General features: G+C 41.4%; 1 protein-coding gene across 1 annotated transcript in view; it reads left to right on the top strand.

Moving 5' to 3' along the window:
• RASGEF1B (RasGEF domain family member 1B) overlaps positions 1-26,717 on the top strand; it is a 492,806-nt gene that overhangs the window by 85,670 nt on the left and 380,419 nt on the right. Inside the window, exon 2 of the mRNA XM_064485730.1 lies at positions 17,604-17,651. Coding sequence (XP_064341800.1) covers positions 17,604-17,651 — 48 coding nt within the window. The remainder of the gene's footprint in view (positions 1-17,603; positions 17,652-26,717) is intronic.

Raw genomic sequence — 26,717 nt, 5'->3', positions numbered from 1 at the left:
TTTTTGTATGATAATATTACATGGTGTATTATATATATATGTATACATATACACACACATCATTCATTCATTGATGGACACTTAGGTTGCTTCCATATTTTGGCTATTGTAAATAATGCTGCGAACTTGGGGGGAGGTGCATGTATCGTTTCAAGTTAATGTTTTCATTTTCTTAGGATATATGCCCGAGTGGAATTGCTGGATCATATGGTAGTTCTATTTTTAGTTTTTGAGGAGCCTCCGTACTGTTTTGCGTAAGTGGCTGCACCAAGTTTACATTCCCGCCAGCAGTGCACAAGTTTCCCTTTTTTCCACATTCGTGCTAGGGCTTGTTATCTCATCTTTTTGATGATATCCATCTTAACAGGTGTGACGTGATAATTGACTGTGGTTTTGATTTGCATCTTGCTGGTGATTAGTGACATTAAGCACCTTTTCACATACGCATTGGCCGTTTGTATGTCTTCTTTGGAAAAATGTCTATTGCCCACTTTTAAATTGGGATAATTTGGTTTTTTTGCTATTGAGCTGTATGAGATCCTAATGTACTTTAGATGATTTTCAAACATTTTGCCCTATGCGGTAGATTGTGCTTTCATTTTGTTGACGGTCTCTTTGCTGTGCAGAAGCTTTTTACTTCGATGTAATTCCAGTTACTTATTTTTGCTTTTGTTGCCTTTGCTTTTGGTGTCAAATCCAAAAAATTATCTCCAAGGCTGATGTCAAGGAGCTTCCTTTCTTCTAGGATTTTTATGGTTTCAGGTCTTATGTTCAAATCTTTGATCCATTTTTAATTAATTTTTGTGTATGGCGTAAGATAGGGGTCCAATTTTATCTTCTTACAGATTTAGCTGTAGGCAAATTACAAAACTGATATAATTTGTCTTCAGCATCTTTATAATTCCTTTCCTGCAGCCTTCTTTATTTTATATTGACTGTTGTAAGGGACAGAGATTAATTCAGGAAAGGCCAAGAGAAAAGGAGATTATATAATGGGCAATGAAGAAAGGAACTAGACCTCACAGAAATAGGAACTGGGAAGCCATTGAGAAAAAGCTTGGTTTCTCTCTCTTCCCCTACCCACCTCAGCGTCCAGCTATTCTCTGTCATATGTTTTATTCTCTGCTATCTCATTTACTTTGCTTATTTGTAACTTGGATTTTTAAAAAGTCATAATGGCCAACACTTTCTAGCATCCTTTTGGATTGTAACTCTTAACCTTTGGTTCCCATCACTGACTACTTCAGACTCCTTCTATTTCTGAGAGAGAGAGAGAGAATGAGAGAGAGAGAGGTATCTTACTGGTCCTCCTTATCTTTCTGAGCCAGGCTATAGGCTGCTTTCCAGCCCATCTGTTGGCTTCCCATTGGATCACTTGTCCATCCTCAGACCAATTGTCTGTGCCTGAGGTGAGGAGCGAGGGCATGTGATGGGAACATGGCCATGGAGGCAGCAGGTGTTGTGAGTTGGTCACCCTTCCTTAGAAAGGAATATGCATGGGCAGGAAAGACCTACATCTCCAGTACCATGTCTCAGTCCATAATGCCCTCTTCCTGGCCTAATACCCTTCCTGTGGCCTAAGCATCCATTCTAAGCCTAAAGTTTGCCCAACACAATCCGTAAGTACTCATCCTTTTTGTTCAGCTAAAGCCCTTTACCTAGATAGAGTGGATATGGTCCCTACGTGTCAGGCACTGAACCAGTCACTTGAGATACAAAATTGAATGGAATATGGTCCCTATTTTCAAGGAGTTTGCAATATAGTTAAAGAGATGGACCAGTATACCATCAACTAAGTTTTAGTGTGCTCAATGCTATTACAGATTGGTGTAACTAAAGTGTGTTTTCAGAGTCTAGTGGTGAAGGTTAATAATTTTGCATGAATAGAAAGAGAGAGCTGAATAAGACTTCACAGAAGACCTGACATTGCAAGTGGGTTTTGAAAGATGAATTGGAGTTGAGAAGGGGATGAAGGAATCAGCAAAGCCGTAGAGATATCAGTCACAGCCTGCGAGACAACTGTTCTGCCTGATGCATGAAGTACACGGGAGCAGGGGTTCTGCTAAGTTATGGGCTGGAAAAGTAGGGTGGAACCTAACTACTGTCACGGTGCAACAGCAGGTGCTTACTAAACCAACAATAGGTGTTTACTAAACATCTAATGTGTGTCAAAAAAGAGCTCAGAAGAGAGCTGTATTTATGACATCATAGTTAAATGCATACTTGTGGATGATATCTTCCAGGAAGACCATGAAAAGAAAAAATGGACTGGGGGTGGTGATGAGGGGGAGATATCCCCAAACAGCATATTGAAAAAGTAGGAGGAGAACCAGGGGAGTGTAGAGGTAGAGGCCAAGGGAAATAGGAGTGGTCAGCAGTGTCAGGAGCTGCAGAATGGTCAGATCAGTTGAAGACTGCAATTTGGCGTTTAGGAAGATTATGACAAGTGAGATATAGAACAGAGAGGGAGTGGGGGTCTGGGGGTTGAGGGTAGCAGGTAGTCACCTCCCCGTTTCGCCTAGAGCTGACCCTGCACAAAGCAATCTCATCTACATCAGACTGAATAATTTGTTAGAAGCTCTTGGAAAAGGTTTGTTGAGGAAGGAGATTGAAGCTCTTGGCTTCAATGAAGGTTCTGGATTATTTATGGATTTAATTTATCCCTGTGATCCATGTCCCCAGTTGACACAGGCTATCCAGAGCTAGCTGCATTTTTTTTCTTCTTGAAAAAGTGGGAAGAATATTTAATCACAACTGAGTTGCACTAATAGAGATTTTAATAAAACTGGGCTGAGCTAGGACTGGGAGGTTGCAGGAGCAGTCAGAGAGTGAACGTTCCTCTGGGTGCACTCTGTGCATGGGCAGAATTTTTAGGCCTGAAATATAGTATTTAATCCAGAGAGCTCACATGGTTTTCACTAATGCAGTTTAATTTAAAGTCCATACAAACGCATAATATATAGACAGAATTTTCTGAGAATGTAGGCCTCCCTATAACTTGGACAAAACTTAAAAAGAAAATGTTTGATAAATTTGATAGCATGCTCATTTAAATTAGTGTACCTTCTGTGGAAATCAAGGTAAAGACTATTGACTGACACCCCACCCTCCCCTTCTACATACTTGTCAACCTTTCTTTGAAAGTAAGTGAGAGGGTCTGAAGAATTATCACCACCCGGAGCTTAGGGATCATCTCATACAACATCTCCATTTTGTGATGAGGAAACTGAGGGCCACGGAGGAGAAATGATGTGTCCAGGGTGCCTAACTGTTTTGTGCCAGAGCTAGGAAGAGAGCTGCATTTAGGGTACTTGCTAAAGGGCAAAACCCACCTTACTACTGACGCTAGCAATAAAAAAGCAGCATGGGCAAAATCCTACCAACTCCCCTCACTCCTCTCTAGGCCTCTTTAATCCGGCCGGAGTTTTCTTTCCAAAACAAGTCTAATTGTGCTAGTCCTTCTACATAAAAGTCTTCAATGGCTCCCCATTGCCTATGGGGTGAAGTTCAGATTCCTTTGGATAATAAGCAGAGCCCTACCCATTTCCCTGGTCCTGTGTGCCCACTTCCTCCCCCTCAAGCTCTGCCATTCGGACGTAATTCCTGGTGTGCAGTCCTGGAGTCATGCTCTCACACCTCTTCTCTGTCGGTCTCTGGGGTCCCTGTCTGGCTCCCAGTGCTTAGCAATGCCTGTTCATCATCCAGACTCAGCCTAGGCACCGCTGCCGCCAGAGGCTCTCCTGCACCTTCTCCCTGCTGCTCCCTGTCATGGAGGTTGCATTTCTCTGTATAATACCTGCCACAGTGATTGGAAGTCATCTGCTTATACGTTTGACTATTCGACTAGGAGATCCTTGAGTTCAGAGAGAGCGTCTTACTCATCTTTACATTCTGAGTGCACAATACCTGGCATGTGCGGGTGCTCCATAAATGGTCATCGAATTGGATTAAACAATAACACCAACAAATCCAGTAGTTGTGAGCCCCTAATAGAAAACTGAGGTGAGGTTCTCCCGTGAGCCCTTACCAGTTTGACACTGCACCCCACTGTGCCCACCTCTCCCATCTGCTCTCCGTAACCTGATGGAAAAATTGGCCAACTCATTACTCTCCAGGGACACCATGTGCATTTATTGCTCCCACTGTGCCCTCGTCTGTAGTGTTACCCTGCTGGCAAGCCCATCCTCCTTGTTTATCTAGAAGCTGTTGACTACCTGTATGCCTGACAGTGTGAGGCCTCGTATCTTCACCTTCCAGGCCCTTCAAGTCTTGTTCATACTTGTGTCTTCTAACCAATGGCCTCAGCCCTCTTTATCACTTTATCACTTCCTATAGGTACTGCATGTTTGATATTTAATATAAACTATTTTTACGGTTAATTTTCATTCTGGGACTATTACATACCTATTCAACTAAGTTATAAGACTCTCGAGGGCAGGAACTGTATCTTCAGCTCTTAACTTTAGGAAGTGCCTTAATAGATGTTGGCCAGTGTTTCAGAGGACTCAGGGGACTTTCTCATGGTGAGGCTCTGTGATTTTGCTACTGGATTCAGCTGAGTGTGTTATTCATGGTGGCAGGTCAGGCTGGCCATGGTCAGGGATTCTGGAACTGAATGGTCATTTTCTGAATAATTGTCCCCAAGTTCACTAAAAGTAAATATCTCCCAGATGGGAAGACTAGATCATGTAAAGATTTCCCCAACTTTAAGTGATTTACTGACTTACTACATTAGCAATTAAAATCTGATTGGGATGGAAGAGAAGGGTTTATCTGAAAGAACAGTCAGAATTTACAAAGGAAATTCTGAAAAAGTGTATTTTGAGAGGTTATCCCTATCAGATCTTGAAGCACAAAAAGTTATAGTAGTTAAAATATTTTGTACTCATCCACAGATTGAAAAATATTTCATTCTTTTGTTGTTGTACGTATATATGTTTCATATTATAATGCATTTGTAAAAAATGTCTGTAACCAATCTCATCTTGCTCTCGGTCTTCACCGGAACAGTACAAATCTTAGTATGCCTTTTCTTTTTCTCTTCCTAGGGACAGCAGGGGAAGGAATTAGATTATCCAAAAAAAAAAAAAAAAAAAAAAAAAAAGGCATTGGGAAGTATTTCAAAAAACCATGGCCCTTTCACCTGAAAAAATTAATTGTATGATTCAAGACATAACAGAAAACAGAGGCAAAGGACAGATTTTTTTTCTTCTTGAAAATACTATTGGGATGACTAGTTAGCAGTTGGGGCTGGACTTAATTTAGACTATCTAGTAAAATAAATACCAAATGGAAAGTATAAAAAGAAAAAAAAAGTAAAAAAAGTCAAACCACAGTCGAACATGAGGAAAATAATGTGAAGGTTTATCATAAACCAGAGGAGGGTGTATTTTATGTGTTTGCATTTTAGAAAGGGCTTCATGATGACTTTGCAGCACATGGAGATCTACAGTAATTGTGCCGACTGCCCAGCACTGTGTCCCTAACAGCGTCTGGCATGTCGTGGGCTCAGTAACTACTTGTAGAATGTGGGGACGCGTGGACATCTGAACGGATGTGTAGACCCTTCAATGTGATGAGCTGTGAGGGGTCTCTGTATGCCTGTTTTGGTTCTCTTGAACCCGGGAGAAAGGAGGCGAAAAGACCTCCTGGGGCCATCAGGCATCACTTCGGACACTTCAGGGCTGAGCTAGTCTTCATGCTCTGTGGGAAGATGGTGCAGAGGAGGATGAGACCTCAGAATCAAAAGGTACAAATATAAAGCTCCTTCAAGGCTGTAGGATGGGGAGGGAGTGGACTGGTGGAAGAGGTGAGTTTCTAAGTGCTCTTCAGGTCGTCTTAATCCTCTTCTCCTTTCTGTTGTGGCAGATCCAATGGTGGCCTCTCCTATTCCTGCTCCCTTTTCTAGCTAAAATAGCTCGCAGAGGTGCAAGCCAAAAAAGGAGTGCCTTCCTCTGGACTTTTGTTGGTTTCATGAATTAGTGCCTGCTTTGTGCCTTCACAGAGCTAGAGAGAAGACGGACATTACCCTTCCTTTGGAGTTTATCAAATGAAAATATCTGGTCTTTATTAGTATTTTCCTTGTGGCATTGTGTTTTCAGAGAATGCTGAAGATTAGGCTTTGGCAGGTTAATTAGCCTTGGAAATGTATGAATCCAGAATACATTATAGTCATTTGTCTTGGCCTTGTTCGTGCGGCAAGTTCATCATTGTTTTATTTTTGAGCCCTGCTCCTTCTTTTCATCCTGTCTGTAGAGTTATTAATAGTAATAGGAGCTTCCCGGCTTCAGTCAGCGGCGTGCCTGAGAGGGATGTTCAAAAGAGATAGGAAGGATTCATCTTCCAAGTAATTTGTATGCCGGGGAGTACTGCTCCTTAGAAACCCTGTTCTTTGTAGCTGACGTGGTTTGTGATAGGGCTAGCATAGAGGGGTGAACCACAGCAACCAGGGAAGACAGGGAAAAACTGGACCTTAGGACTGAAACCCTCCTCCCCAACCCCAGAGCTAGACAGGTGCTAAGGTTGGGCCAGGTGGAGGCACCAGCTAGCAGTGGGAAGAAAGAACAAGGCAGGTAGGCAGACCAGGGCACCCAAGTGGTCATGGGACAGTCTTAGAAGAGGGTTTGAATGTGGAGGGCAGGCAGCAGGGCATATGGGAGATAATGATTAAGTGCAGTGGTTAGAAAGGGCAGCTTTCAGAAACAATGCAGATGTTCATCAACGAATGAATGGCTAGGCAAAATGTGGTATATACATATAATGGAATATTATTCAGCCTTAGAAAGGAAAGAAATCCTGACAGATGCTACAATATGGAGGAACCTTGAGGACATTATGCTAAATGAAATAAATCAATCACAAAAAACCCCCAAACACTGTTTGTATGATTCCACTTATCAAAGGTTCTTAGATTAGTCAGGTTCATAGGTACAGAAAGTAGAATAGTTGTGGTTTCCAGGCACTGGAGGAATTGAGGAAGGAGGAGTTGTTTAACAGGTACAGAGTTTCAGTTTTGCAAGATAAAAAAGTTCAGGAGGTCAGTTGCACAACAACGTGAATGCACTTAATATTACTGAACTGTACACTTAAAAATGGGTACTGTGGTAAATTTTGTTATGTGGATTTTGCCACAATTACAGATTTTAAAAGATCAGAGATGATCTAAAAGGGAAAAAGGAAGATGGTGTAGAAGACACACTGTCTGAGTCCAAATCCTGGCATAGACACTGTAATATGGGACTGACAATTACACTACCTATACTATAGGATTTTTTGTGAAAACTAAGTGAGATACTATATGGAAAGCCCTTGGCTCTTGGAAGAGCGCAACAGTGTTAGTTTTCACCATGATTATCAGGATGATATGTAACATTTTAAGTGCACAAGCAGGCAGTTTGCTTTACAATGTCTGCAAGTGTTCTAAGGGCATAGGGTCCCAGATACCAGGCTCAGATTGAGGAACGTGACTTCAGTTCTTAGTGGGGCCTATAAAGAACAAGGTGTGACCTCATGTCAGAGTCAGCAAATGTTTATGGAGTACATGTTAAGGGCCAGGTTCTGCTCAAAGGGTAGAAAGACAATTAATGTAATCCTACTCACAGTATGGTGGATGTATTGTTGAGTTATTAATGGGAAAATCCAGTTATCTGAATTGCAATACCTCATAAGGACTTTGTTAAGTATGTTGCACAACCCCAGTCAGTTATTAGAGTAACGCCGCAAGAAAAAAACAAGATTAACAGTGATAGTTGTGCTATTTATTAAGACTTTGCCGATTCCTAGTGACAAATTCCACCCGAAACTAGCTTGAGCACATCATTTAATTTATTGTTTTCTGTAGGGAAAATCTGGTCATATACCTGACTTCAGACATGGCTGGACCCAGGTTGTCACATGATGTTGGAACTCTCTCGGCAACTCTTTTTTTTTTTTTTTTTTTTAACATTTTTTAATTGATTTATAATCATTTTACAATGTTGTGTCAAATTCCAGTGTAGAGGCCAGTTTTTCAGTTATACACGAACATGCGTATATTCATTGTCACATTTTTTTCTCTCTCTTGGCAACTCTTGACTCTGCTTTTCCCGGTATTGGTGTCATTCTCTGGCAGCTCTTCGTGACGTGGGTAACACAGCCACTAATGATCCGTGGTTTATATTCTAGTAAATTAACACTCCTGTTCTTCCTCTGTTTCTTTTCTTCCCATCTTTTCCTTTCCCTTCCTGAACCGTTCCACTTGAAAGCCATTAAATGGGGCTGAGCAAGATAAGAGTCTTCCCTGGGGGCAGGGGTGGCACAGAGCAGGGTGCTGGCAGTGAGAAGTGCATCCCAGCGGGAGGGTGGTCTGTGCCAGGCATTAGAGTCCAAGGTGGGTAACGAGAGCATCCAGGTAGGAGGGCTGCTTGGTGCATCATGTCTGAGCTTGAGTTGGGTGAGGAGGTGTCCATTCAGTGCCGGTGCTGGAGATCAGTGTCCAGGACGGAGGATGGCCTGGCATGGAGTGTCGGAGCCCAGGCAGGGTGAGGAGGGTGTCCATGGAAGAAGGTGGCCCAGAGTGAGGTGTCAGTGCCTGAGAAGTGTGAGAAGGCTCCCCCTGTGAAGGTTGGGGGCAGCTCTGGGACAGGGTCAGAGCCCAGGCAGGGAATGAAGGGGCCAGGTTGCAACTGTGACAGAAACGTAGTACAAACATGGAAAGGGAGGAAAGTAAAATCAGCCCTGTGGTCCTGGGTTGGAACTGGAGGTACTGGTGTGAATTCATGATTTTCTTGTTATGGATGGTTAGATAGCTAGCTAGATAGCTAGATAGGTAGATAAATAGGTGGAAAGTTAGAGATGTAGAGTAAAATATACGTATAAATGTAAATGTGTATCTATGCAGTAGAAATTACTTTCTAAATGTAAATATCTATAGTTTTTAATACCATTCTTCACTGAAAGGAACCAGGGGTCCTTGGAGAAATGGTTGATTAAAGGGTTGGGTCAGGGAAGGCACAGTGTGAGCTGGAAAGTTTTGTGCAGGAAAGTAAGGAAGGGCTCAGAGGATGAGAGGGACATGTCCAGAGGACTCAGGAATAGTTTGAAGGTCCCCACTGGCCACTTCTGGGGGCCAGTGGAATTTCAAAATAAATAACGATTCCAAGAAGTCAGTACCCACTGAATGAAACAGGGAACTGTGAGTTCAAACGGACACAGACTGGAAGCTGATGAAGAACTACGAGGCAAGGACATACATGTAGTCTCACCACAGAATACTTATTCACTATGAAGGGAAGGGGGTGGGAAGGAGGTGTTTCCTAAAGAAAGGCTGACGTGCAAACTCGTTCTGCTCGCTGCATGACAGGCCAACACATTGGTAGACAAACTGTTGAGACAAGGAATAATGACTTTATTTGAAAAGCCAGCAGACTGAGAAAATGGCAGACTCATGTCCTGGAGAGCCATCTCCCCTCCCCCACGTCACAATTCAGGCTCCTTTTATACTAAAAAGGGGAAGGGGTGTGATTAGTTGCTGTAAGCCTCTTGGTGTCAGAATCCTTTGTTCTTGCAGCTGTCCATGTAGGTCAGGTCATGGTGTCCCTGTAAACCTCCAATAAGGCAAGTGTTATTTCCTATTCTGCAACTTTTAATCTTTATATGAATGGGAAAGTGTTATAACCTTAAAGTTTGGAGCTTTGAGAATGGGCTAGCCTGTATATTTCATGCTACGGGCAAAATTCTTTTACAAAAAAGTACAGAACCAGCTTGACTGGAAGCAGCACAGGGTTAGAGCCAAAGGAACAGATTAATATGAAGTCAGATTTGTTCTTCCCTATTACAGGGTTGGAGATGTCCTGTTGCATGAGGAGGCTGACCTCACAGCCTCTAACTCTAGGGTCCTCTGGCTCCATTTGGGTTTGGCCACTGGGCAGTGGCATTGGAGTGTGGGAGGGTGCGGGGACAGAGTTCCCTGACTCTCTGACAGCTGGGTTGCAGTGTGGCAGCTGCGGGGCTCCCGGTGCCCCCCTCTCTCATGGCTGCAGCTGTCCCCTGGGCTGGCGGCACTGATGTTAGCCTGGGGTGCATCCCCACCCCTTACTGGTTTCCCTTCATCCTGTCTACACCTCTGTGCCACATCCTTTCACTAAACTCCCTTTAGAATGCCCTCTGTCTCCTGCTGGGAGCCCGCCTGCTGCAGTGATGTAGCACTGTTAACAGAAAGAAAGGCAAAGAGACGTCCAGCAGCAGCTGAGGCTGACTCACCGCTGCTCCCGGATGAGAACATCTGGTCATCTCCCCCAGATGGGACTGGGCCCACGGCTGTGCAGTGACCCACTGTGTGGGAAGAGCTGAAAATCAGAGGAAGGGAATCTGGGAGGGCCTGACAGCAGCTCAGTGACCAGAGAGGAATTCTGTCCCAGTCACTTACACAGATACTCCTCCGCAAGGGGAGACTCCTGAAATTTCTGTTGGAGGTTCAGATACTTTCCCTCTCCCTCAGTCAAGGAGGCGGTGGTCCTACGTGATGAAAGAATTGCCGTTCAGAGCATCATAGGTCTTTTGAATTCAACTGTCTTCATGATTTCTTCCAAAGATAATCGGGTTAAAAACAATCCACAGGTCAAGGGAGTGTCTTCTTTTAACACTATGCAGTTTTACTGCACTGTTATCACCTGACAAAGCATCCAGTGGCGGATACTCCTGTTTCTGGAACCTTTCCATTTTTAGCCATTTCTTCTTTTGTAGTCTGGAAGGCAAGCACAGACAAGGACACGAAGTGGAAGGGGAGCGTTCTTAATGTCACATCAGCTCAGCGGTGTCCCTTGTCCCAGTCTCTGAACCTGGGGGTGACACTTCTGAGTACAGCCTGCTAAGAGAGCCGGCTTACTGGGTTGCTAATCACCCCATTTGCAGAGTGAGCCCTTAAATTACCCTGCAGCTCCAATTAAGGGAACTCAAACCAGGGCCCAAATTTAAGATTGCTCCCTTGTCAGTTTCATCTTGGGGTTTAAATTGAATTCTTAATGTTGGTAGAGAAAACTGACATGTGTCCTAGTTCTGTTGGAAGTAGGAGAGAAATCATATAGTGGGGCCCCTTTTCCAACGTGAGCAGGATCACTGGTGGGGAAAAGGGTTGATATTTGCTGGGAGAGGTCACTTAAATTCCCATTTGGTTTCCATTAAAGTCCTGCTTGTTCTGTGCTCAGTCACAACTGTAGACTTAGCTATCAGAATGCTCTTTGTCATAAACAGATCTGGTAAACATAATCATATCCCCCCCTGCTGTTTTCAGCCTTGGAATAACTACAGGACACACTGTTCTAATTCACATTGACTTACAAGAGTTCAGGTCTCAATTCCAGGACACTTGGTATAATTTGATTATAGAAGAAAATCATGGATTTCTTTTGTAACATTTCCTTCAGCTACTGCTGCCTCTTGTCAAGTACGTATGTGTCTGTGGTGGTGGAGGATTAGCCTTATTAGGTAGCCTAGCTTTATTTAAAGGTATTGAAGTCTACAATAAAGTACCTTGCAGAGGGTCGTCAAGTTAGATGCACCTGATATTGTGAATGTTTGTTGCAGATGTGGTGCCAGTTAAATAATAACCCTTCCCCATCCTGCCTCCCCGCAGAGCTGCCTCTGGACAACACCTTGGCGTCCTTGGCCGCTGATGCCAGCTCAGGTCTGACTTGGGTAGACTTCTGATCTACTACCTTTACCCCACGACTTCCTTTCTTTTGAAGCAGTTATTCGTGCAACGTGGTTTCTGGGTAGTCTCTGATTTCTGTTACTCTAGACACTGCTAATTCTTCCTTGGGCAGTTATTCTCATATAAATAGCAGGGTTTTTAAGACCATGGGCTTTGAATCAGATGGATTGGTTCAAATCTTGGTTCTGCCATTTCTCAGCACCATGACTTTGGGCAAATGATTTTGCTCTGTATGCCTCAGTCTTCCCATCTATAAAACTGAGATCGTAATACAATTATGCTTCTCTCGTGGCCGTATTATGAGAGTTCTGTAGAAACATGTAAGTTGGAGGGCAGGTGGAAACACATTGTAAATGCTCAGAAAATGTGCGTTGTTGATGTTATTATTTTTATTTTAGTTTCTTCTTTGTCTTTCTTCCTTCCCCATCTTTCCTCTCTTTTCTAATTTTTACTCATTTATTTGAGGAAAGCAAGTTTTTTCTCCCCCTTTTGATGGTCTCTTCTCATTTCTGAGTTTTTCGAGCTTGAACACAGGTGACAATAGGCAGTAAGTAGTCAGTCCCCAGTGCGGGCTGGCCTGGGCACGGTGTGCCCTGTGCAGGGAGCTGCTTAGCAGCTTGTTTTGTTCTCCTGCTACTCTTCACCGACAGTCGTCCTAAGTGCCCCGAGTCGCAGCTGCTCCAGAGCAGAGTAACGCTGGGCTGAACTTGAATCAAGAAAAGCAAAAGCATCTGCTTGGGAGGGAAGTTGGGGGTATCAGACCCGAGGCATCATTTATTAGCAGTGGATACCATGTCCTGAAATTTCTAGTAAGGCCTCTTCAGAATTCCAGAGTGTCTACTTCAGTCTCCATCTTCTTCAAATTAAGTATGCTTTTTTTATTCACACTATTCTTCAAGATATACAGAAAAAGCAAAATTGTTCTTAAATTGATTTTAGTATTTTTCTGCTTTGTATAAGTGTTAGTATTGTGATAGTGCACTATTTTTTAAGTGGACTTGCAGAGAGCATTTCAATCATATCAGAGGTTAAATAGGCCTTTGTGTTTTTCCCCTATAAAATGACTTCTATGGGGAAAATAAACTCTATGTCTTTAATGCCTAACTAATGAAAGACATTTTTAGAAGTTTATAAGTGGGGACTGAATGCAAAGCATGATACGGACAATACAGGTGATATTTTACCAGGCCCACTGTCCATTCTGTCTAGGTAAGACATTTACCAGGAGAGATCAAAGAACTCATTTATGTCAAATGGAAATGATATTTCTCTGGAATTGGATTGCCTTTTGTATTAGTCAAAATTCTCCAGACAAATAGAACCAATAGGAAATACACATATATATTATCACATATATTATATATATTATTTATATATAGTATATATTTATATGTTATACATTTATTATTTATATATAATATATATTTATATATTATACAAAGGCCTATTTAACCTCTGATATGATTGAAATGCTCTCTGCAAGTCCACTTAAAAATAGTACAGTATCACAATACTAACACTTACACAAAGCAAATATACTAAAATCATGTAATATATATATGATGTCCTGAGAACCAGGGAACTGCTAGTGTAAGTCCTGGAGTCCAAAGGCCTGAGGAGCAGGAGCTCCAAAGTTTAAGGGCAGGAAATGATGGCTATCCCAACTCAAGAAGACAGGGAGTTTGCTCTTCCTTAGCCTTTACTCCCGTTTGGCGCCCCAACGGATTGGATGATGCCCACCCACATTGGTAAGGGTAGATCTCTTTTCTTCTGTCTCTTAAATCAAATACCAATCTTTTCCAGAAACACCTTCACAGACATACCCAGAAATAATGTTTTACCAGCTATCTGGGCATCCGCTAGCCAAGTCAAGTTAAGTTGACATAAAATTTACCATCACAGCTTTCAATCCCTTTTATAAATGGAAGTCTTGTCCTTGAAGTCATGTTTGCTATCATGATTTTGAAGTGAGTACAAAGGCCATATTCATGGATGTTTATGGCATTTAATATGGCATAGAAACCCAACTAAATTTCTAAAAATGTAAATAAGCACAAAATTTGTGTGTTTATGTTTTTAAACTGGGGAATTTAAAGAACTAGTGCAGATCTGCTTTTGGACTAGTTTGAGTAATTTACCAACATTCAGCCTGTTTCCATTATCCCGGCCCACCCACTGGCTCAATCAAATTAAGAATTTTAACACCAGGCATTTAAAAGAGAAGCAAAAAGGGAAAAGAGGCTCATTTATTTGTATTCTTCAAAGAGAAAGGCGGGCAGGAATCAGCACCCATTTCTGTATTTTCCTACTTCTCATCCCAGATTCCCACAATCCTTGGCAGGCAAGTGGTCCTCAAGTTGTAGTTAGTGGACCATGTATCTCTTTGAATTTCCTTAGATGCTCAGTAACACTCACATTCCTAGGAGCCACCTCAGACCTCCTGACTTGGAATTTCCGGAGTTGGGTTTCAGCAAATTGTGTGGTGAACAGCCCCCTAAATGATCTTTGTGAGCTCTAACATTTGAGAACCAGACATTTTTCCTTCAGATGTATGTGGTTGACAATGAATGTGAGGATAATGGCCCCTTTTGATTCAGGATTCGGTTTTGCTGGACCCCCATTTTTGGATTCTTAACTTCTTTAGGGTAGATTAGTCAGGGTCTATGTAATACCAGGTTGCTAGGATTACATGATAGAGTGCCACAGACTGGGTGGCTTAACAGAAATTTACTTTCTCGTGGCTCTGGAGGCTAGAAACCCAAATCAAGGTGCCAGCAGAGTTAGTTTCTGGTGAGGTCTCTTTTCTCGGCTCCAGATGACTGTCTTCTTTGTCTTCACTTGGTTTTTCCTCTATGCTCATGTGCTGTCTGTGTCTTAGTCTCTTCTCTTCTGAGGACACCAGTCATGTTGGGTTAGGCCTGCCCGTAGAGTCTCATTTTACCTTATTTTACCACTTTATAGGACCTATCTCCAAATATAGTCATATTCTAAGATGTTGGGACTTAGTGAGTCAGCATATTAATTTTGGGGGAACAATTCAGCCCACCTCAATCTAGACGGATCTCAATACACCATATGAGCACGTGGGAGATGACCACTGTAGACGTCTTACGGTTTCTTTCCCCACTCCGACTGTCCCCCAGAAGGCAGTGTGCTCCTGCCTGCTCTCTTGGTCTCTCTTCTAAGGCAGCAGGAAGGAGGGAGGGAGGGACAATGGTAACTTGCTTTTCATTGGCTTTGCTCCTCCTAAGCTCCATTTCTTTGAATGTTCATTGAGAGTCGAATTACCATTGGCTCAACTGCTTCAAACGCCTAAGCAGCAGTTATCAAAGGAAATCTGAGAAGCCAAAGCTCTTTTCATAATTTATAGTAAAAACGCATTCTTTGCTTTTTTTAACCGGATGACATCTGCACTGACCGCAAGGGCCACGGTGCTTTGGCGTGGATGAAGGCGGTAGCACCAAGCTGCACCAGTAGTCCTTATAATTTCACCACCGTGCAACTGTATTGCAGGAAATAAAATGTCACAGTCACTTAAAAATGCCCTTGATGAAGTAGGAAAAATTCTGAAGTTCACTAAATTGCAACCTTTGAAATTTTAGTATCATCTTTTTAGTATCTTATGTGACAAAATGGGAAGTATTTGTAAAGCACTTCTACTGCATGTAAACATTCAGGAGCTGTTTTGAAGAAAAGCACTTCTGTGACTGAATTGTCGGCCAAGCTAGCCTCTGTTTTCATGAAGTATCAGTTTAACTTCAAAAGACAAGTGACAGGTGAACTCTGGTTATTCAGACTCACGTAGCTGGCAGACATGCTCGCAAAAATGAGTGGAGTGAGTCTGTCGCTTCAAGAAAAGCAATTGACAGTCTTTGTTGCCTATGATAAAATTCAAGCTTTCAAGTGAAAATTAGAATTTTGGGAAACTTGGGTCTGTTACTGTGAGCTTGCCAGCTTACCAAGAGTTGAAGATTTTTCTGGTGAGGCTGGTGACTAACAAATATGATTGTTTTTCCATCTTATGTGATGAAATATGTCAATAGTTGGGAAACTTATAACTCACGGAATCACTTTTCCAGATAACAACCAATGCCTGATGCTATAAAACCAAGTGTGGGTAAAAGATCTATTCAAACTGCAAGATAGAATGACAAATTTTTATATAATAGAGTATAAAAAGTTCATTGATATAATTTAGATTCGACATAGTAACTAACCTTTAAGAAACTATCAATTGTCAACTTTTGGCGTATTATCAGAGAAAAATATTCACAATTATCTGAAAAAATTATTACAAATACTCTTCCCTTTTCCAACTACATATCTGAGTGAGGCTGAGTTTTATTCATTTACTTGAACCCAAAACATATCATATCAAAACAGATTAAATGCAGAAGCAGATATGAGGATCTGTCTTCTATTTAAGCTAAACATCAAAGATTTGAAAAACTGTGAAAGAATACCATCTTCTCACTATTTTTTTCTGCTTAGGAATATGCATAAAATATGTAAACATTTGTTACTTAATATGTAGTGGGTATATTATTGCTATTTTTAAAATGAATTAATAAATACATTTTAAAAATTCTCATTTCCAGTTGCTGAGTGAATATTAATGGATATAACCCACATAAACAAAAGCTATTTGGGGGCTCCAATAATTTTTAAGAGGGCAAAGGAATCCTGGGATTGAACAGTTTGTGGACTGTAGACTTAGCATTTTTCTAGCTACATTGTAGTAACTGGTTTAGAGTTAACTTTGATTCATAGTACACTTAATGCCAAAGGTATTCACTATCTGAATGCTCAACACAGTAAGCTTGATTTTTCCCTTTTCTCATTGGGAGAAAAACCATAATGGTATTCTATACCAAAATATTCTTAACTAATGCTTGCTTTACCTTTCCTAATCCCAAATAAGATTAGATATCATAAAGAAGCTGGAAAAGAAAAAGCCCTCTAGAAAAACTAATGTTTTTGAGAGCTTTGTTTCTGTCTACTGAAAATGTATTTAAATTAGCAGAGATTAAAATCCGTCCTATTGAAAGGCACTTGGAAATCTTGCCACAAATGTGCCCTTTCCTTCATTCTGCCTCTATTTTCTCTTTTTCTAATTTATAGAGCATTGTTTTTTCTTTCTTCTCCTTCTTTTCTTTCTGCCTTATCTCTTCTTTTATTCATTCCCCTCCTCTCCCTTTGCCCGATTATAGCTGGAAGTATTTCCTCATGTGTTGTAGCTTCTGCCGGCATCCTCTAAGAAAGATGCTGAATCAGTAAAAATGAGCAAGGCATTGACAAAGCGTAGGTGCATCTTTGCCTTCTCAGCGCCCAGATTTAAACAGTCTTCCATTCAGTATGTAAAATTCAGCCCTGGAGTCTATGCTCTGCTTCTATTTTAGATTTCTAGGGGATGTGAAGGAAGGTTAGGGGAAAGGATTTTAACTTAAAACTTATACCTTCTATAAGCCAGAAAGAGAAAGAAAAATACCTTATGAGATTGCTCATATGAGGAATCTAAAAAAAAACAACCAAAACATAAATACAAAACAGAAACAGACTCATAGACATAGAATACAAACTTGTGGTTGCCAAGGGGGCGGGGGGTGGGAAGGGACAGACTGGGATTTTAAAATGCAGAATAGATAAACAAGATTATACTGTATAGAACAGGGAAATATATACAAGATCTTGTGGTAGCTCACAGCGAAAGAAAAATGTGACAATGAATATATGTATGTTCATGTATAACTGAAAAATTGTGTTCTACACTAGAATTTGATAAAACATTGTAAAATGACTACTACTCAATAAAAAATGTAAAAAAAAAAGCATACCTTCTAGAAGAAATGACTTCAGAATAAGTTCTATCATTATATTGTGTTCTTCATAAATTCCTTTCTCATTTTTCCTCTAGTCCAAAAGTCACTCCCGCGTTGGCCTGAAATCAAGCACCAAGCAAAAGGTATGTTTTCTTTCCTGCCTCTGTGTTATCCCTTAAAAAATAATTATTTTGGTGACTTGTTTTTGGAAGTCAAGGATACACCCAGAAACAAAGTATTTTTTGATTTTCATTTCCTTTGCCTCCATAATAGCCAAACTGAAATTGGAAAGAGATCCTTGAAATGAAATGGAATGAGAGAGATTTTAGAAACCCAGTGAAAGAATCTGAGCATTTCCCCATGGCTTACAAGCAATTCTGAAAGCCAAGTCAGAAGCTACTCTCCCAGATTCAGCTCTTTTATTTTCTCAGCCCTTCACAGTGAAGGAATTTGTTCCTATCTCAGTTCATATTTTTACCAAACTCTTAGCATCTGCTGTGGAAAATGACCCTCACCTATGACCTGTGATGAATTGGCTAAATCATGAGCTCCGTGAGTCAGAAAAAGTTGGTTTCAATTCCTGATTCTGTCACTCTGCTAGCTATGTGACCTTGGACATATTCGTACAAAGATGATTGTACCTCCTATGTAGTACGTTTTAAGGATAAAATGAGATAATATATGTGAAAGCACTTATATCCCAGTGCCTAGCATAAAATAGGCAGTTAATAATTTTTTTAATTCTATAATATTTCATTGAAATTTTATGTATAAAAACAAAGGAAAATTTGAAATTCCAAAGTGTTAATCCTTGGACACACACGCTATGTTTAAATTATGTTATTTCCTGATGACATAGAGGGTGGTGAGGTAAAAAGATTTATTAGAATTTGGGAGATGTTTATGCTTAAAATTATGCTTCTCGTGTAGATGTTTGAACTATTTGGAGTACTTGCCTAACCTCTGAGGATAATGGGATCTTAACTCAGAATACCTTTCTGATGTCAACTGTTAGAGAAAAAACACTTCATGAATGTAAAGCACCTAAGAGGTGTTTAAGGAGATTTAAAGAGAGCGTCTGTGAAGGCACCAAGCCCAGTGCCTGAGATCACAGCTATTGTTACTAGAGAAACATCATGTTGATATGGAAGAAGATGGACAGACCTGGGTTCTATGCCAGCTTCAACACTTTGCAGGAAGTCATAGCTGGCATTGAGAGGACAAACCCTGTGCTCCAGGTACAGTTAGGAGCACTTTACAAGGATCAACTTGTTAAGTACTCTCCAGTAGGTGTTCTTGTGTCCCTCAGGGTCTGTCAGCAGAGTAATCACACCAGCAATTTGAACGGAGACAATTTGAATATGAAGAGCTGCTAATTGGTTGTGAAGTTGTTAACTGGGAAATGGAAGGAGTGAAAAGAGAACTCTAAGGTGTGGGTGGGGGTAGCAAGTCCTGGAAGCGGTTACCACCCCCAGGGCTGAGGGAAGGAAGGAAAGAGTTGGGATTACTAAAACTTCAGAGACACTTAGAGGACGGGCCCCCGCAGAGCTAAAATGCAGATCTCTGAGGGGGAGGGTGCTGGCCCGCACGCTGTGAAGCTGGTACTACAAGTCCTGGGAACAGTCCAGCCAGATTCAGTGGCTCTGCAGGGAGGAGAGAAGGGTGGTAGCATTGGGCTGAGGCTCAGAGGAAGCGCGCAGGAAGGAGCAAGTTCATTTTTGCTGCTCCAGCTCCGTAGCACCCTCCCCTCCAGCGCCCCCTACTGGTAGAGCCAACAGGAAGCCTGCTAACTAAGCAGGAGTGTCTTGCAGAGTCCCAGACTTAGCATCACAAAGCTGGTTATAAAAACCAAAACAAAACAAAGTAAAGCTGGTAACAGAAGGATAGGTGTGGAGATGAGAAACTGGTCCACTTGTGAGCTCCTTTCTGAAGATCAGGAAACTGAGGCACAGATATATTAAGCTGTGTTTACCCAGTGCTAGGGTCTGAATATTTGTTGAACCCTAACCCCTAAAGGGGATAGTATTAGTAGGTGGGGCCTTTGGGAGGTGCCTAGGTCATGAGAGTGGAGCTCTTATGTATGGGATCAATGCTTTTATAAAAAAGACCCCTTCCACCATGTAAGGACACGGTGAACAGTCTGCAACCCTCACCTGACTATGCTGGTACCATGATCTGGGGCTTGCAGCCTCCAGAACTGTGAGAAATACATTTCTGTTGTTTATAAGCCACCTAGTCTGTGGTATTTTGTCCTCGCAGCCTGAAAGGACTAAGTAAGACACCCATCTAGGAAGAGGCAGGGTCAGAACTTAAACCTAAACAGCCTGACTCCAAAGTTCATGCTGTTAACTTTTAGAACAAATGACTATAGGCAAACACACTTCTCTAAAGCTTACTTTTAAAATCTGCAAAACAAGGATGATACTCTCTGACTTGTAAGGGTTGTTCTAAGGGTTCCATAAACAATATAAATGACGTGCCTGTTATATTTCCTGGCACATAGTCAGTTTTGAACAATACTAGCTCTTACTAAATATGGCATTTTTCTCTCTTTGAGTATAGAAGAGTATTCATTTGCCTCCGTGAATCTATGTGTAGTTTTGAAAGTATTGCCTTTGCCTTGGGGTGGTTTCATCTCCGATGGGTTGTTTGTTTAGTTGATTATCTCTCCAGCTTAGCATAGTTAAGTGTTTCTGTTGGAAGGTGAGCAGCAGAGAGAAGTTCATGCTGGAGCTTGATCAATGGAGGCTTTCTTGACGATGTCCTGAAAAAATCAGAATTTATCAGGGGCTGCCTCAGGGCACTGAGTTAGCCTTTCACTTTGGGTTTTAAGTGGTGGGGGAAATCATTGAATGTATTCATTTGCTCTTTAATGCAGTAATCATTTATAGGGCACTTAATTGCAGCAGACATCGTACTAGGCATGGGGGGTGATATAAACAGACATAGGGACCCTACTCTAGAGACTGATTCTTCCAGCCTAGGGGGGAGTATGATGCAAAAACTCAACTGCTCATTTTCCCTCCCTCCTCCTTATCCTTGACAGGTGTGCATGTGTAAATATTTCTTGTTACACAGATATCATGTCATCATGTGGGTAAAATATCTCCTGGGCCCACTATGGAGTCAACTGATATCCAGGGGAGGTTGTATGGGGTGTAGAGGTGTGAGGGAAGGCAGCTGTCTGTCCTAAAGGACAGACTCATTCATTCACTAGAGAAGAGGTAAGTCTCAGATCAGACACAGGGAATGTGTGGGAGGGGCTGGGAGGCAGCAACACTAGGAGGCTCCTGGGTCCCTGGCTGTAGGTTGTAAGACGTTTGTGTGCAGGTGTAGGAAGAATTAAGGGCTTTAGGGTGCGGACTGTGATGCTGTGTGGGCCCTTTTTCTCTAGAGTGCTCCATAGAGTCGGGGAGACAGCCTGGACTGGGCAGGGCCCTAGAGCCCTGGAAGTAGCTACCTGGTGGGATCAGGAGCCTCTCCTGGTAAATCAGGCTGTCTTTATGCTTTATCTCTCCTTTGTGTTCATTTTCTTTTTGCTTAAAAGTGCCAAATATCTTGGTATCCCGAAGGGAACTAAGGGAAGGGCTTTATGTATGTGTTTTGGTCCGAACTTTAAGGGGAAGCATGGTAGTTGTGGCTTTCAGGGTGCTCATGAGAGAACCCCAAGGTTGTAGTCAGGTACTCAAGGTCATACTAGGTCTTGTTGCTTTTTCTATAAGTTCTGGTGAAAATTAAGGAGGTTAGGTTATATTGAGATATGTTTTGTAGGATGTGGGAATATCAAAACCTGTTCTTGACCCCCTCAGCTCAAGGGAATCAGAGGAAAATAGATACACAGAGGGCAAAGAATGGCAAGTGAATATTCTATTACCCCAGTGGAGAATTTCAGTGAGCTGTGTTGAAATAAATAGCAGACACTTTTGTCTCCTTCCTGCAAAACTTTCTACTCCCCAAGTATCTTGTCAAGATTAATAACAATATTAATGGTAAAAATAACATGCCATCAACGTTCTGGTTGCTTTGCAAACATTCAGTAGTAGCACTGTTTGCCTTCGATTTTAATCAAACAGAAAATTGAATTGCCAGAGCCACCAGTTAACAGAGTGTTTTAAATCTTCTTAGTCTCCTGCCCACACATTTCTCTGGTGTTCAATGATCTTGAGTTTACTACATCCTTGCTTCTATCAAAGCCATCTTCTCAGATCTGAAAAAATGAATTCACAGTAAGTTACATTTGAATTATATGGCTTAAAGTCTAATCTCTCCCAAGAGTATTTGCATTTTAATAGATGACAGAGATAATGAAATCGAGTTGAAGGGGTGGAATTTCTGGCATTAGAAAACAGGGAACAATTTTTGGTTGGTAGAAAGATCTTATCCTTGCTCCTAAAATTACATCGTTTACCTGTAAGATTGATTCCGAAGGAGACATTACTGGTTAGATGATCTAGGGTCACAAATGTGTGTAGTTGGTAGGGAGTCAGTGATTTGGTTTGTAGCACTGATGCTGGCACTTGTCTGTTCAGCCCACGACCATCTCCTTCCATCCCCTTCCATCCCCATTCTCCACCAACGTCCCTGTTACTGAATATAATGTCCCTCTTTCCCACGGAACTGGAAGCTCTCCTCTAAACACAAATCGTGTTTTGTTAATGTTTGTACCTTTCCTCTACCCCTTTCTTTCTGGCACCAAGTATCTGAGAGCTTCTTACACGCTGATAAGTGTACTGAAAAAAACACCCCATGCCCCATTTACACCTGAGCAGTCCATGCTGCAGACAGTAAAGGAGCCCAGTGTTAGCCTCAGCTCCCTGGAGAAGTTTTTAGTTTTTCCTGCTAGACTAAAAGAGGCTCTTGAACTTTTCCCGTGGTATTATTTTCATTTTCTATTTCTATCCTTATTCTCCATCAGCAGTGTTCTTCTGCCCTTCTGATTCCCCCATTCAACTCCCGCCACCCCTGCCCCAGGAGCGGACTTCCCCTCTGTCAGAATCCTGCACCACGTTGGTGCGTTTGTTAAGACTGGTGAACCTACACTGATGGCCCGTTATCATCCCAAGTCCACAGTTTATGTTACGGTTCACTCTTAGTGTTGTTCATTCTGTGGGTTTTGATAAATGGATGACACGTATCCACCATTTTCATTTCACTGCCCTGAAAGCCCTCCGTGCTTTGCCTGTTCATGTCTCCACCCCCAGGCTCTGGCAGCCACTGATCTTTTGAGTCTCCATTGTTTTACCTTTTCCAGAATGTCATGTAGTTGGAGTAATACAGTATGTAACCTTTTCAGATTGGCTTCTTTCACTTTAGTAATATGCGTTTAACGTTCCTCTGTCTTTTCATGGCTTGACAGCTCATTTCTTTTTAGCACTGAACAATATTCCATTGTCTGCCTGTACCACAGTTTGTTTATCCATCCACCTACTGAGTAGATAAAACTGATTGCTTCCAAGTTTTGGCAGAATAAAGCTGCTCTTAACATCCATGTGCACGTTTTTGTGTGGACAGAAGTTTTCAACTCATTTGAATAAATATTAAGGTGTACGATTGCCACATCATTTTTTTCTTTATCATTTTCTTCTCGCAAATGACCCTCAGCCTTTGCTCTACCGTCCTCAAGTGTCTGCTCCAACTTGTGTATTTTCCCATATGCGCTTCTTGTTGTTGGCTGAGTCTTTCCTGCATTGAGCCTCTGGCACCCCCAGGAATGATCTGTGCCTCACTTGAAGGAAAATGTAAGGAAAGAGAGAAACTCTATGCAACATTAGTACAGAGAAGTTTTTAGTGTAGCCGCTAGATTTGGGCAAGTGAAGAAGGAAAAGCCATAAGCTGCAGTTATAGCACCCAAGAGTTAAATTCTGTCTGCCCGTGCAATTCTTACTGGTATCAGGAAGAGTAATTTGGGCCTTTTACATCGTTGTGAGGATCTGAACACTGAATCTAGCTTAAGGGAAGTTAAAAGTCACTGCTTTCTGGTGGTGACAATTCCCCTTGAAGGTCCTGACAGGAGACAGAGAAGAAATCGGACTCCCTGAAGTGGGGCCCATATTATCTTTCCATCCATGTTATCTTTTCATGGCTATGAAAGATGCCCAGTGGCTTTCTAGAAGATGTAGCTTGAATAAAAAAATGACAAAACCAACAAGATGAATTTAAAAGAGATGGAGATCATCTCTACAGACCCCCAACAATGGGGACTCTAGGAGAGCCTACTGTTTTTTTTTCCCCCAGGAAAACAAACAAACCTGAATTAGCATTTTTATATTTTGGGTTTTAAAAAATACTATTTTTTTTTTTAGAAAGAGGGAAGGTTTTGAGACAAATATTATTCAAAGGATCAAAGGCCGTGTGTATCAGACTCACTGACGCTAACTTTTACAGTCAGCTCATTTCTGAATTCTAGCCATGACAGACCCAGAAGGACAAACTGGGCATTGCAGCAATGTAGGTCAAATTCTGTTGCCATAGGCTCCAGGGGACTGGCTGTCCAGTGCCTTTTTTTCCCCTTGAACTTGTGTTATATTGAATGGTATTTGGCAAAAATGAGCCCTGGGCGGAGGCTTTGGGAGAATATCATGGATTTTTAATGTGACAGTATTTGTTAAGTGGGCATCAGAGTCATTTAATTTTTCACTTACTCCTCTTTTCCCGCACCTGTCTTACCTAAGCTTGTGTCTCTCCGTGTCGCATTTCCTTGTGGCCAAGGGTCTCTTTCAGTTCTGTTTCCTCTCCCTTAATTTTCCAGCACCCTGAGACATTCCAGAAATAGAATGCATGCTCAGGCTTGCTTTGGTTGCAGCTGAGCATCTCAAACTCAAAAAAAGGAGTCGACTTCAAGGGCAGTGTAGGCCAACAGCTTTAAGAATCCCTTTCAAAGAGCAGATGTATTCGTATAAATCCTGTGGGAGGTGAGGCCCAAGTGGGATTGCTCAAAGCATCCGCCTTGTATTTCTGGAGCAAAGGAAAAATAATAATACCTCTGAGTACAGCTCTCCTTGTTAAATATTAAATGTGGTCCCAGCCCAACTCCCCTGTGGTTCTCTGAGTTTGGGTGGGTCTCTTCAGGCTGGTCCTCTAATGGGCTGTTCTCGCCTGTGAGTTAGACCCAGTTTTTCAGAATGACAGTCATTCTACAAGGAGAGCCAATGAGCTTAAACCTAATAGGAGGTAGAGACGAGGTGAGATTTTTCTGGGAAATGTCATAAAGGATCTATAATAATGCAATTTCTTCTCTTAACAGAATGAAATATTAGCTCTGAAAAATTCGTGGCACTTCAGCTCAGAAAAGTCGGTCTGCATACCCTTGTGTCAGGCTGTTTTGAAGTCAAAACTTTGATTTTTGTGTTCATGGCTTTCTCTAAGTGGCCTTTTAGTTTAACTAAAACAAAGAAGGTGTTTTGATTTGCATAAATCAAAATCTTCCATGCTTCAGAAATGCTCTAGATAGGATTTCAGAAGGAAAGAATGAAAATGTATACTTTTCTCCCTTTCCTTGTAATAAAGATGATTCTCTTTGCGGAGGTTGGAAAGTCACAGTTCAGATATGTTTTGCTTTGTCCATTTGAGTGATTTTTCAAAATACTGAGCTAATATTTCAAAGCATGAGTGTTTTCACATAAATATCTGGATTTGGGGCTTGTCCTGAAAAATTGGAATAACTGGAACCTTAGTATGGATTTCCAAATGACAATAATCTACCGTAGCTAAGGGGCCACTGCCCCCTCTGAATAGAGCGAGGCCCCTCCAGTTCACCATGTTCCTTACTTTTCCCCACTGTCTTCCCAGCACCCTCCAACTCATGCCTTTCCCTGCTTTTCTGGCCCCAAGAGGCATTTGAGCTTTTGACTTCTATCCTGTGTATAGTATGCTACTTCTTCCCTTGAAGAGTTCTAAGTCCTTATATAGATATTTTAGCTGAGATTAATCCCGAGCTGTCTTGCAAACGCATTCTATTTAGCAAATTCATTAATTAGGGTTCAGATTTTCTTAGTAACATCTTAGGCTTCAGCAAAGAATTGCTTTAAGCCTTCTTTGGTTTAAACTTATTTTCTTCGATACATGCATCCCAATGTTCATAGCAGAACTATTTACAATAGCCAAGACAAGGAAGCAACAACCTAAATATCCACTGATAGATGAATGGATGTATATATATATATTACTCAGCCATGAACAAGAATGAAATAATGGATGGACCAGGACATTGTCATTCTAAGTGAAGTAAGCCAGAAAGAGAAAGAAAAATACCATATGATATCACCTACATGTGGAATCTAAAAAAGAATGACACGAATGAACTTATTTACAAAGTGAAACAGACTCACAGACATAGAAAACAAACTTATGGTTACTAAGGTAGAAAGAGAGGGGTGGAGGGATAAACTGGGAGTTTGAAATTTGCAGATACACACTACTACATATAAAATAGATAAACAACAAGGTCCTACCGTATAGCACAGGGAACTATATTGTTGAATATAGTAATTCAATAATATTTAATTATTGTAATAGCATATAATGAAAAAGAATATGAAAAGGAGTATATATGTATAACTGAACCACTGCGCTATACACCAGAAACTAACACAATATTTTAAACTGTCTATAATTCAATAATAATAAAAAAACAAAGCTCAAGGAAAAAATAAACTTATTTTCATCTAGTGTATTATGGTATTTAAGACTTTTTTAGTAAAAGATAATTCCATGTTATCACTCTTCTGATGAGATAGGGCGCGTTCAGGGTGGTATGGCTGTAGACGTGTTATCACTCTTCTTTTTCCCACCAGGCGCTTGACTTACAGAACAGCAGTTCTGCATTCTAGTTAAGCTAAGAATAAATCTCCTTTAAAATGAAACTAAGGACAGGAGTCCACTACATAAATATGGTAGCTTCTGCATAATGACATTAGTCCAAGACCCAATATTATTCCGGACACAAATTTTGCAAACAAAAATATTCTCAAACCTTAAGAACTCAATCATAAAACAACCAAAATGGGGAAGAAATAGAAGAGAGAAATAAGATAGTCCACAAAAGGAAGGAGTAGCAAGGGAAATCTGGACATTAAAATGCAAATGATAGGTTTCTGGGAGGCAGCTGCCTGAGCTGATGGGTCCAGAAGCATAGCGTCACCGCCACAAGCCGGTCTAGATCTAGAATGAGGTGAGTGAGGTAAGCACAGTATTTGAGAGGGTGCCGAGAA

Source organism: Camelus dromedarius, chromosome 1, assembly GCF_036321535.1.
Source record: "Camelus dromedarius isolate mCamDro1 chromosome 1, mCamDro1.pat, whole genome shotgun sequence".
Classification (NCBI taxonomy): domain Eukaryota; kingdom Metazoa; phylum Chordata; class Mammalia; order Artiodactyla; family Camelidae; genus Camelus; species Camelus dromedarius.
Note: the sequence above shows the minus strand (reverse complement) of the source record. Positions and strands in the feature narration are given on the sequence as shown.